The sequence below is a fragment of the Saccoglossus kowalevskii genome, chromosome 8 (genome assembly GCF_978046115.1).
Source record: "Saccoglossus kowalevskii chromosome 8, keSacKowa6.1, whole genome shotgun sequence".
Lineage (NCBI taxonomy): Eukaryota > Metazoa > Hemichordata > Enteropneusta > Harrimaniidae > Saccoglossus > Saccoglossus kowalevskii.
In genome coordinates, this window is record NC_140648.1 from 5,960,871 (window position 1) to 5,974,733 (window position 13,863).

Below are 13,863 nucleotides of genomic sequence, written 5' to 3' on the forward strand. Positions count from 1 at the left end.
TGCACACTCATCGATATCTGTTGAAATAATTCAATGTGATTTGAATAAATATAATACAATATATTTGAGTGCAACCAAGTCACAATACCACATAAACAGCAGTAGTAGACAACATCAATAAACAGCAGTACCAAGGACCAACAAGAATACTTCAAAGACATATATATCAAACACTAATTAATGATCAATCAATCAATCAATCAATCAATCATCAATCAATCATCAATCAATCAATCATACATCAGTCTAATCAGTGTTAGGTTAAATATATGTTTAAGTTGATGAGCAGTGAATCCTTACTAAATTTGTCAATGTTTGAAATTTATTTTCCATGGTGAGATGTTTAATAAAACAGTTTTTATTATTAAGTAGTTTAGTTTAAAGAATAATTTGTTCTTTTTACCAATGTCACAATTTACTTCTGTGTATCCAGGGTTACAGACACAATTGTAAGAATTGATATTATTGATACAGTTGCCATAGATACAAGGACTGCTTGCACACTCATCGATATCTATTGAATTAATTAAAATAAAATTACTGATATATTTGACACATTAGAAACATGTGACAGAGAGTGCTAGGTGGGACTATGAATTGCACTACAATAAACTAATGTCATTTTCCCAAAGGACACAAAAAATGGAACAAACAAAAGGCAAAATTTTCTTTAGATTCTTTAAAATTCTGAGCAAAATTTTAAAATTTAAAATTCTACAAGTGGAACATTTTAAACTATGATTTCAAAAATACAAAACAAAGGTACACACAAGTGTTTATGCTATGAAATTGGAAAAATTGAGAAACTGGAGAATGGAAGAGCAGAGAATGACTAATTTGCATAATCATTTACCCAGTTCACCTGTTATTAACAAATTACCAGTCATTAAAATAAATAAAATGGCTATAACACTTGTATCAGTAAACCAATAAACGTATTGTAAAAGATTATGTTTAGTAAATGATATAGTTTTGATTTTTACAAATAATATCAGAGCATTAGAAAAATAATAAATATTTTTTTATTGTCTTTAATAACTCAGTGGTTTTGTGCATGTGTGAAAATAGGAAGGCAAGACTATTTATATTTGAAAACATCAAACACCAATTATCTTCTCTAAGTGTTCATAAACCTATACTAAGGTGAAGTGCAGGTATTTATTTGCAACTAGGAATACCACACTGTAATGGTGATTAAAGTTTAATGTTTGACATTGAATTCAAGTAAATGGTCTGTATTAGTATTAAATCTACATTTATACAAACACAATATCTTATAGAATTCTACAATTAGTATATTTCTGTCTTAGTAAGTATTTCCAATCAATCAAATAAACATATTTATTAGTTGATGCACAGTGAATTCTAACTAAATTATATATCATGTTACTTATTATTCAATAGTGAGATGTTTAGCTCAAAACAGTTTTGATTAATAAGTGGATTAGTTTGCAAAATAATTTGTTCTTTTTACCAATGTCGCAATTTACTCCTGTGTAACCAGGGTTACAGACACAATTGTAAGAATTGATATTATTGACACAGTTGCCATAGATACAAGGACTGCTTGCACACTCATCGATATCTGTTGAAATAATTCAATGTGATTTGAATAAATATAATACAATATATTAGAAAACATTTATATGTAAAACTAAATATATGCAAGATACATTAAACCTAATATGGGCATAAAGGATTAAACTGATGTTTGTGTGTTGAATGGATAATTAATGTGAGTCACTTGACATGTTAATGATTCAACTGGTATTAATTAGGTATATATGTACACTTCATTTAGTTTACTATAATTATTCAAGTTATAGTTTTTAAATCTACAAAACATTCCGAATTAATAATTAGTTTAAAAAATAATTTGTTCTTTTTACCAATGTCGCAATTCACCCCTGTGTAACCAGGGTTACAGACACAATTGTAAGAATTGATATTATTGATACAGTTGCCATAGATACAGGGACTACTTGCACACTCATCGATATCTGTTGAAATAATTCAATGTGATTTGAATAAATATAATACAATATATTTGAGTGCAACCAAGTCACAATACCACATAAACAGCAGTAGTAGACAACATAAAAATCAGCAGTGCCAAGAACCAAAAAGAATACTTCAAAGGCACACATATCAAACACTAATCAATCAATTATGCACGAGTCTGATCAGTGTTAGATTAACTATATATGTTTAAGTTGATGAACAGTGAATCCTTACTAAATTTGTCATCAATGTTTGAAATTTATTTTCCATGGTGAGATGTTTAGTAAAACAGTTTTCATTATTAAGTAGTTTAGTTTAGAAAATAATTTGCTCTTTTTACCAATGTCACAATTCACTCCTGTGTATCCAGGGTTACAGACACAATTGTAAGAATTGATATTATTGATACAGTTGCCATAGATACAAGGACTGCTTGCACACTCATCGATATCTATTGGATTAATTAAAATAAAATTACTAATATATTTAAAACATTAGAAATGTGTGACAGAGAGTGTGCTAGGTGGAACTATGAATTGTACTACAATAAACTAATGTCACTTTCCCATAGGACAAACCAATGCATAAGTAAACCAATTAACATATTGTCAAAAGGTTATGTTTAGTAAATGATATAGTTTTGATGTTTACAAATGATATCAGAGCATTAGAAAAATAATAATAATTTTGTAATTGTCTTTGGTAACTCTGGTTTTGTGCATGTTCCACTTGTGTGAAAATAGGAAGGCGAGACTATTTATATTTAAAAACATCAAACACCAATTATCTTCTCTAAGTGTTCATAAACCTATACTAAGGTGAAGTGCAGGTATTTATTTGCAACTAGGAATACCACACTGTAATGGTGATTAAAGTTTAATGTTTGACATTGTATTCAAGTAAATGGTCTGTATTAGTATTAAATCTACATTTATACAAACACAATATCTTATAGAATTCTACAATTAGTGTATTTCTATCTTAGTAAGTAGTAATAAACATATTTATTAGTTGATGCACAGTGAATTCTAACTAAATTATATATCATGTTACTTATTATTCAATAGTGAGATGTTTAGCTCAAAACAGTTTTGATTAATAAGTGGATTAGTTTGCAAAATAACTTGTTCTTTTTACCAATATCACAATTTACTCCTGTGTAACCAGGGTTACAGACACAGCTGTAAGAATTTATATTGTTGTCACAGTTGCCATAGATACAAGGACTGCTTGCACACTCGTCAATATCTGTTGGTAGTAATTTAAATATTTATATTTTGTGAAAATTAATGACAATTTTATGATCAAGTGAACTGAAATTATCTGTGTGAAAATAAAAAAAAATGCCACTTATTTCTATCCATAATTCACAAAACTAAACATTTACATTAAAATTCTGCTGTCACAAATGAAAGCAAGTGATATGCCGTGTTTCCTGCTGTTCACATACATGCAAAACAGAAGATTGCCAAGTCGAGTATACAAACACAATTTGGTTTTATTGTACCAACAACACAGCACAGTGTGCAATTATTGCTGTCAATTTCAATGTTATTATAATTCTACATTATAGAACTACGAACTATGGTAAGAAAATGGTAAATGGCCATGTATGGGTGACATGTCAACACAAAGCGCCACCACAGGACAAGGTAGGGTGTTAATATGGAGAACTTTGGAAGATACTATGTAAGGGAAACAAAACATGCAAAGTTATTTAGTTTTGGTGACAATTTATTCAATTACCAATATGACACAGATTTCCTTCATAACCAGGTATACATATACAACTAAACTCTCCAACTCCATCAACACATGTGGCTCCATTCTCACATGGCTCGTTGAGACAGTCATCAATATCTGGGTATGGGAAATGTATGTGGTTGGTATTCAACGCCAAATATCATTACTTTAGGATTGTGAAAGGGATTCACAATAAGCATACAGTAGTGCACATAAATATAACTTGAAATTAAGACTTCTCACTGAGATGCAGAAAATTAACAAGTAAACCATGTTGCTATACTACCCCATGATTTGTATATATCAGTTTCATTTAGTTGGACAAATACGGGTTAATTCGCTGATGAAATCCATAGTCCAGACTCAATTACAATTTTAATCTGACCTGAGGTCATCAAAGGACGCCCTCTAGAAGCCTGGTACGTCAAAGAGCTTCAGAGTGACCGTTGACTGAAGAATCAATTTTAGCTCAAGTTGAGAATAATCTATTATTAAGAGGCATTTAATAAACAATAAAACCACCATTTACTTTTTTGCTGTTTTTCTAGAATTTTACAATGACTACTAGCAGTCACCACTGACAAGGAAACAAATAGCATGAATGCCTATTTACACAACAATAAGACATTTATAGTAAAAAAATCTGAAAAATCACCTATTTGACAGGTTACACCAGTGTATCCAAGATTGCATTGACAGGTATAGGAATTAATTCCATCAATACAGACGCCATTAACACATGGAGAACTTTCACACTCGTCAATGTCTAGGAAAGCAAGAAACATGTTTACAAAGGAATCATGGGGAAGCTACTTGTCCAAAATGCATCCATAAAAAACTTGTATTTCAGCCAAGAGACAAATGAAAACTAAGTGTCAATATTATGTTCAATTTTGTAATGGAGGAATTGTTTTACCAATGTTACAGTTGATTCCTGTATACCCAGGGTCGCATATGCATCTGTAGTTATCTATGTTATCAATGCAGTTGCCATAGATACAAGGACTGCTTTCACATTCATTGATATCTGTTAAGAGTAATTCATGTGATTGGTAGAGGAAATCAAAAAAATATACCAGGTAAATCAAAAAATTACAATCATGAATTTGCAATAGTAAGTGTAGGATAATATATACATGTTTGTGCAGATAGGATGAACTAATTAAATCAGTATTGTTACAAGAAATTGTCTCAAAATACAACAGTACCTATTTCACAATTAACACCTGTCCAACCGGGTAGACATTGACATGTGTACATATTCAGGAGATCCAGACAAGCACCGCCATTTAGACATGGCGAACTATCACACTCGTTGTAGTCTAAAAATAACAGTCAATGTATTGAGGATAAATAGTAAAGCTACGCATTTATGAGTAAAAAATACACGACAATATGGAATTAATGGGGAGTCACATTATGTCAATATTTTATGCTGGAGAAAAAAATCATTAGAATATTTTTAGTGAAAATACAAAATATATATACAATGGTCATCATGAATACCAGAAAGTACCGGTAGTGGTCAGCACAAATAAATCATTGTTATGTATTAACTTTTTTCACCACCAGACTTTCTCGCCCAAATTTTTCTGAACTTTTTTCTTTATATACTTCAATAATTCTGGAAATTAACCCAAATTTTTGAGCCAAGAGACAATATTTAAGTATTTACTCAAACAATTTGGCTATTTTTGTTCCAATCTTCTGGACGCAAAGTGCAGACTATAAACAGGACTATTTTGTAAATTTGTGATGAAAATAGGGAACTGGTGGTGAAAAGGTTAAGGTTAGGTATTGGATAATCTATTATGGTCGCATGTCGACGCACATGCATTTAGCATCCACGCAGCCAACACAAAGCGCCACCACACGACGACAAGGTAGGGTGTTAATATGGAGAACTTTGGAAGATACTATGTAAGGGAAACAAAACATGCAAAGTTATTTAGTTTTGGTGACAATTTATTCAATTACCAATATGACACAGATTTCCTTCATAACCTGGTATACATATACAACTAAACTCTCCAACTCCATCAACACATGTGGCTCCATTCTCACATGGCTCGTTAAGACAGTCATCAATATCTGGGTATGGGAAATGTATGTGGTTGGTATTCAACGCCAAATATCGGTACATTGTGTGAGGGTTGTGAAAAGAATTCACAAAACACTTTTTTGTATTACACAAATTTAGCAAAACAGTAATAGCTATAATGCCGCACAGCAGGATTAAAATATGCATATGTAAACAACAGCAACTAAATAAGTGATCGCGTTACTGCCGCATAGTGCAACTTAAAGAGTACAACTTATTCACCTATTTGACAGTTTAAACCAGTGTATCCAAGATTGCATTGACAGGTATAGGAATTAATTCCATCAATACAGATGCCATTAACACATGGAGAACTTTGACACTCGTTGATGTCTGGGAAGGCAATAAATAGGTTTACAAACGTATCATGCATGATAACACATAAAATAAACGTGATGACAGGTTAGCACATATATACAAGTATACATTATTATTATATATATTTTATCATTTTCATAATTTTGTATTGTCAAGTGCATATATATTAAACTCTGCAAATATACTGTTTTTTTTACCAATGTCACAATTCACTCCTGTGTATCCAGGTTCACAGACACAGCTGTAAGAATTGATATCATTGACACAGATGCCATGGATGCACGGACTGCTTTCACATTCGTTAATTTCTGTTGGTTAGAGCAATTCAACTGTGTATGATATGAAATGTGAATGATATGAAAACGGTGGCAATGAAATGATACAACATGCTAAAGTAGAATAGAAATGAATTAAAAAAATTAACATTTTCACCACCAGACTTTCTCACCCAAATTTTTCTGCACTTTCTAAAATATTTATAAAAATTAACCATAGTTGTGCGAAATTTGAGTAAATTTTTAGTTTTTAATTACTCAAAAATTTGTTTACCCAATTTTCTGGCTATTTTGTGAATTTGTGATGAAAAGAGGAAATTGGTGGTGAAAAGGTTAAGATGTAGTTTCATGATAGATAAATCAACACATACTGTTATTCACATGGTATGACAAACATATTACTGGTACATATAATGAATACAATAAATATAATGTAGAAGTATTAAAGATACAGTAAATGCAGTACAATTCAAGTCAAATATCAGAGATTGATATATCAATATACTAGAAGTAACAAATGTTGGATTTATTTCCATTCATGAATTCTGTTACCTTCAGATCTTCACATATAGATGTTGAATTATCACTTACCTATCTCACAGTTGTATCCTGTATATCCCGGTAAACATCCACATGTGTACATGTTAATCAGATCATTGCAGAGACCTCCATTCCTACATGGTGAACTTGCACATTCATCAACGTCTTCAGGAAAAATTAAGACATGAATTAATATTTACATTCAGAGTGAAACCAAGATTAGTTACAGTTTACATGACAAGTGCTTGTGCTGAAGCAGTGTTTTTTTAAAAGGGTGTTGATTGGGAAAGTAAACCAGATTGATACTATTCCCAAAGCCTATAAAAATACTGCCAAAGAATTATATTAATATATAAACGTAGTGCAGAGTTAGTTATATAATGCAATCAGCTCATCCAAAGTTGGATTCCTAGTCACACATTTTGATATCATGTGACATTTGCTGATGGAGTTTCATTCCTGTCACATGACTCTTCAAACTCAATAACAGTGCGTCAGACAGACAGACAGATAGACATTAAGTTTCTGAATTATTATTTTTGGAGAAAAAATAATGTGATTATTACAGGATGCAATGTTATCATTGTGCACAAGAAAGTACATTCAGTTGCTTGATAAAGAAAAGTGCATATTAATAATTATTTTAACATATTGCCTGCTGACTTCATTTTTTTTGTCTGGAGATTTCAGGAGGCAATACGTTCATATCAATACTGTCACTACTTACATATCACAATATCATAACCTACAGCTTAACAAACAAACATTAAAACCTCTTATTCGTGTACAAAATGCAGCAGCCCGCCTTGTCACTCGTGCTCGAAAATATGACCACATTACAGACATTTTTATTAAACTTCATTGGTTACCAGTTGTACAAAGAATCAATTTCAAATTACTTTTACTAGTGTATAAATCTTTGTATGGTTTTGCCTCAAATTATCTATGTGAATTAATCGAATTTTATGTACCGAGTCGTAGTTTAAGATCTGAATCGAAGTTTCTTATTAAAACTCGTCAGATGTGTAGTAAAAAGTCCAAGGTGTTATACAAAGACCGTGCTTTTGAAAATTTAGGTCCTAAACTTTTTAATGAATTACCTCTGTCTGTTCGTTCTAGTCCTTCAGTAGACATTTTTAAATCCAGACTGAAAACGCACTTATTTAAATGTGCTTTTAATATTTGACTGATTGTTTATTGTATCAGCGCCTTTGATCTTCATATGTTGGAATTGTTGCGCTTAATTTAAATAAAGTTATTATTATTATTATTATTAGAAACATTTACATTTTGTTACTCATTCCATTCTTTTTTTTGAAGTTACATTGTGTTTTTAATTTCTTTACTTCAACATGAATTATATTATAGTACTGAACAAGTTCAACATTGAATGGCGGGCTGTAGATGGGGAGATTGTAACATTGTGAATTGCCAGTGATATCATTCAGTAGAATACTGACTACTATGTAGGTGCAATAAAACCCAACCAGGATTCTGGAATTGTTGTGGCATTTGAAATAAAAACTTCACACACAAAAAACATACATTCCTAACACCACACAAATCCCAGGACCATGGTCAGATATTTGTAATTCTGTTAAATACAGAAACTATTATGCAAGAGAAAGGAAAGATGTGCATGGAATAAAAGAGAGATAAAATGAATAAAATCAAACTGAAACATTTTGAATGCAAGCATGAACTTGTGTCACAAAATAAACCTGCATAATTTAGCATAATAATAAGTTCTGCAGCTAACGGTCCAAAAAAGAAAAAGTTGAAAAATATATAAAATTCAATAAATTTTAAATGTAGTACCAAAAGTATGGTTTGGGTAAATTATAGCATTCAAAGTGTTAAGTGAGAAATAGATAGAGAGACTGAGTACCGATCTCGCAACGTGTGCCTGTGTAGCCAGGGAAACAGTTGCACACATATTGGTTTTCCAGGTCGAGGCACGTTGCTCCATTCAAACACGGATTACTGGCACACTCATCTAAATCTGAAGAAATGAAGTTACATGGCGTTAAGGTGGTTGGTTTGTCCATGCGCGAAAATATGATAAAAAATAATTTGATAATTAAGAATCGATAATTAGCTGTGTAAAAACAGATTTTACTTTTTTGTTATTTTTAAGGTGTCTCCATATGTACCTTGGTTACACGTGACGCCAAGCCAACCACCGTTGCAGACACAGACAAATCCGTTAACATTGTTATTACATTGGCCATTTGGACAAGGATTGCTGGCACATTCGTCGATATCTATGAAATGGGAAATATAATGTAGCATGCATTTTCTATAAAATAACACTTAATTGAAATACAAGAGTGAAGGAATATAATAGAACATATGAACAATTCATGCAACATGCTATCATAAAATAGAAATGTGTTAAGTTGTGGGGGCGCTGTAAAGAAAGATTACAATTGTTGGAAATTGAGGTCGCTCTACACTTACCTATTGTGCAGTGAGCTCCACTGTAACCAGGTGGACAGTTACATGTGTATCTATTAATACCATCTATACACGTTGCTCCATTCTGACACGGATTACTTGCGCATTCATTAATATCTGAGAGGAAGGTTAAAATAATCATGTACATCATATTTATTAAGTATTATTATTGTGTATAAAGATGGAGCAAAAGATAACCACATATTGTAATAAAGCTGATGAGTTAAATTAGGCAGGATGGTGATGAATAAATCAGTCATGGTCAAGGTTATTCAGCCATCTTCTCAGATTCTGTTCAGCCAGTGTATTTGAAAGTGCGTCTTTTTTTTATCAAGTCAACCTCCTGCTTTTTTGTTTCATCTCCACTGCCAATAAGCTACAGAAACTCAGATGAAAACAGATCTATGTATTTTACCATTGACAAATACACCACCTCTTGGTAAAAAAACAACACAGATTGGTAGGGATATGTTGATATGGCGTTTACAAAACAGTACGTAATAGACAATGCATCACAGCAATGACTTACTGATTTGACAGTTAATTCCTGTATACCCCGGTAGACATATACACTGGTACATGTTTTGTAGATTATTACAAGTGCCACCATTCTGACATGGATCACTGGAACATTCGTTTAAATCTGAAAACCAGAAAAACATTGAATGAAAAAAAAATCCTATACTGCAATACACTATGAAATACTGATATTCTAATGACTTGGTGCAATGCATAAATCAGCAAAACCCAAAGAAATAACAACCTCATGTTTACTGTATAGGGTAATAGGTAGTTATACATGTATAATGGTTATAATAATGTCAAGGTTTGAAGTGATACAAGGGTATATTGTAATAGAAAACATTTGCTATGGACCATTTTATCAATCAAGGTTGTTACGCTGAGGTTTATACAAGAGGTTGTTATGCTGAGGTTTATACAAGAGGTTGTTATGCTGAGGTGTTTAAAAAAGGTTGTTATGCTGAGGTTTATACAAGAGGTTGTTATGCTAAGGTGTATACAAGAAGGTGTTATGACGAGGTGTATACAAGAGATTGTTGTGCTGACGCGTATACAAGAGGTTGTTGTGCTGAGGTTTATACAAGAGTTGTTGTTCTAAGGTTTATACAAGAGGTTGTTATGCTGAGGTGTATACAAGAGGTTGTTATCCTGAGGTGTATACAAAAGGTTGTTGTTCTGAGGTTTATACAAGAGTTGTTGTTCTGAGGTTTATACAAGAGGTTGTTATGCTGACATGTATACAAGAGGTTGTTATGCTGAGGCTTATACAAGGGGTTGTTATGTGAGGTGTATATAAGAGGCTGCTAATTGCGAAATTCTGAAGATTACAGCACCGTTGAGCAAACTGACCAGGTTGACCCATTATACGAGAACGATACCAACTCATGTGTAATATAGATTAAACCATCCTACCTTGCAAACAAAATGGGCCAGTAAATCCATTCATACATGAACATGTGTAAGACGTCAAAAGGTTGGTACATACGCCGTTACTGCCACAAGGATTACTGAGACATGGATTGATTTCTACAATGAAATAATGCATTAAAAATCATTACAGGTGACACTTGGCATCAACACAAGAATAGTTAAACTAAGAGACTAATATTAACTGATGCGGATGTAGAGAGAAGATAATTCAGTTTAAGTACTACTGTATTTGCTCTATTAGAAGCACATTTTGTGTTAAATCAATAAAAAATACCCAACTTTGATCACAGACTCATCTCTGTCATTTACACGATGCTCTTCTACTAGTGCAATATTTCCAGCTGACCTCTTCAGCATCATACCCCTATAATAGTTAATGTAATAAAACAAACCATGTTTTCTTAAAGTAGGGATGTGTATGTACTCACGTATCTCACAGGTATTCCCATCGTATCCTTCTGGACATACACAAATAAATCCGTTATCAACATTGGTACAAGCACCACCATTTAGACAAGGGGAACTCCAACATTCATCAATATCTATAAAGTAAAACATAAAATTGATGATCAATGAAAGATTGTATCATGTATATACAGTGTATTTGCCATGTTAACTATTTGGCAATTAGGACTAATTTTCCATCATAGTACCTCTTGGCATAATCAATAGAAATTGAATGAAAGTAATTTTATAAAGCCAAGTCAATAATTCATTTGACTTGCCTATGACAAACTGGTAGTGTATAACATTAATCAGAGATTAAATCATCACAAACTGTTAGCCCCTTAAAAGTTAGAACACATCAGTTCCAAAGGCAGTACTCTAAGTTTTTTCTTTTACTTAAAACTTGAACTTAAAAAAAAAGGAGGGCAAATGTGCCTGACTTTTGTCGCACATGTGCAGATCAACTTGAAGTTTCTTATAAAAAAAACACATCACTGCGGAATTATTTTAAGAAACTTTTGATCAGAAACAATTTTTTGGCCTTATAATAAATAACATAATGTCATGATTCAGAAAAGAAATCCATCATATTTATATCAACTTAACAGGCATGCGTTCAGTCGTACAAAGTTGTCTCACGCATTGTGATGTGTTGACTCAGGAACACACAAAATATCAAAGAAACCAGAGCGATTTCAAGTTTAACTTCTTGTTTATTCCGCCATTTTCAGTTACACTAATGGCACTACTTACACTCTGGTGATCAGGTGACATATAACACCATTACAAAAGTATGTAATGCAATAATGTAGTCCCAAAAACATCACACACATAATTAAACATGAATGATATTGCATTTGCAGTTGGTTTGTACTGATATACATCACATTATGTTATCTCACTTACCCACACACGTAGGTCCGTACTGGCCATCAAGACAGAGTTGTCCAGCAGGACACGGAGGTGGATCTTGGTCACAGTCGTTTGAATCTAAAGAGGGTTATAATTATAACAAATATTAGTAGCATAATGAATCTACATTATCAAATCTTTGATGTGTCTGTCATATTGTTCATAGTGTCCTGTAAACTTATCAATAAATTATTATAGATTTCATTACTACATGTTCTATATCACATACTGCGAGAATTTTTTTAGCTGGAAAACTTGTCTATGACTGATTTCCAGAGTGCTACATCAGGAAACAAGCTTTAGACCCCATGATGATTAAGACTATTGTGCAAACTGCAGAAAAAGAATTAAAACAGCATCATTGTTTTAAATTTTCCCTTGAACCAAAGGATAATGATCTTACCAATACTAAAACTGATGTGGTAGCCATTAGCTGGGACGTTGAAATCTGCCTCAAAACTGAGCCATACGACATCAGACTCAATTATAATAGGATCTGGTGGAGTGGGATATCTATCCATATATGTATACATGGCATTGGCTGGGTCTGGTGTTGGACCAGTACCAATATCCAAGTAATCCTTTCCTGACTCCAAATCCAACATATGGAAAGTAAGTTTAATGCTAAATGCACCAGGGTAGGTGATCACAGAATAACACGCATCTCGGTCTGCATATTGACCTGGATACCCAGGTGAAAAGATTTCACCTCCAGTCACTCCATGAAAGCTGCCAGTAGTACATGTGGGAGAGCTTCCTGTAATAATTAAATAGAGTAATTACATTATATAGTTCCTACCAGTTATCAGTTTAAAAAATACAATTATATATAAATGAATGATCAAAGCTTGTCAGAGATATAGCTCCAGAATTGCAATCTGAAAATCCAAAATCATGTGCATCAAGGTCTTAATGTTCAATTTACAAGTTTGAACAAAATCTCTCCATACATGACTAAAATCAAGATCACAAATTGCAGAAATGCTCCAGTTTGATACATTTTTAACATTAAAATGGCCACCATTCAGCCATATTGAATTTTATCATATGCATATGTGTGGCATGATGTAGTTTAAACGTGATAGGCCAGAGATATTTCTTGTCTGAGATACAGATACGAACACAGCCACAATCACACACAAAGGTCAATGGAGACTGATGTAACATTTACCAGTAACATCAAGATCGGATATATTATTTTTACTTACTCATAAAATCTTGGCAGTTGGAGCCAAAATAATTGTCTGTACACTGGCATATTATTCGACCCACTAGCTGTACACACGTGCCGCCATTCAAGCAAGGGTCTGTGTCACACTCTGTAAAGATGATAATAAACAGTTAAAAATAAAATCAAAACTTGAATTGTTCCACAATCTCCGTGTTTTCATATCTTAAGTATTAATTTCCACCTTATTTATATATTTTCACTCATAATTGACTATTTTGCTTATTAAATGAAATAATAAATTAGAAGACAATGATAAAAGTAAAAATAAGTAAAACAACAAATGATTTATTGTGAAACTTTTATAATTTTACAAGAAAAATTGTCATGTATTTTGCAAAATTTATGTTGTATTTTGTAGCAGTGAAATGCAGTCACAGCAATATTCA

The 13,863-nt window shown here is 32.4% G+C and overlaps 1 protein-coding gene across 1 annotated transcript in view; it reads right to left on the reverse strand.

Annotated features, from left to right (window-relative positions):
* Positions 1-13,863, reverse strand: part of LOC100378275 (uncharacterized) — an 80,031-nt gene that overhangs the window by 53,537 nt on the left and 12,631 nt on the right. The window contains exons 4-20 of the mRNA XM_085502091.1: positions 13,455-13,565; positions 12,650-13,003; positions 12,241-12,324; positions 11,316-11,429; positions 10,870-10,983; positions 9,965-10,078; positions 9,439-9,552; positions 9,132-9,242; positions 8,867-8,980; positions 7,030-7,143; positions 6,361-6,471; positions 6,068-6,178; positions 4,953-5,066; positions 4,661-4,771; positions 4,400-4,510; positions 3,139-3,249; positions 2,342-2,452 (exon numbers count right to left, since the gene is read on the reverse strand). Coding sequence (XP_085358217.1) covers positions 2,342-2,452; positions 3,139-3,249; positions 4,400-4,510; positions 4,661-4,771; positions 4,953-5,066; positions 6,068-6,178; positions 6,361-6,471; positions 7,030-7,143; positions 8,867-8,980; positions 9,132-9,242; positions 9,439-9,552; positions 9,965-10,078; positions 10,870-10,983; positions 11,316-11,429; positions 12,241-12,324; positions 12,650-13,003; positions 13,455-13,565 — 2,124 coding nt within the window. The remainder of the gene's footprint in view (positions 1-2,341; positions 2,453-3,138; positions 3,250-4,399; positions 4,511-4,660; positions 4,772-4,952; positions 5,067-6,067; positions 6,179-6,360; positions 6,472-7,029; positions 7,144-8,866; positions 8,981-9,131; positions 9,243-9,438; positions 9,553-9,964; positions 10,079-10,869; positions 10,984-11,315; positions 11,430-12,240; positions 12,325-12,649; positions 13,004-13,454; positions 13,566-13,863) is intronic.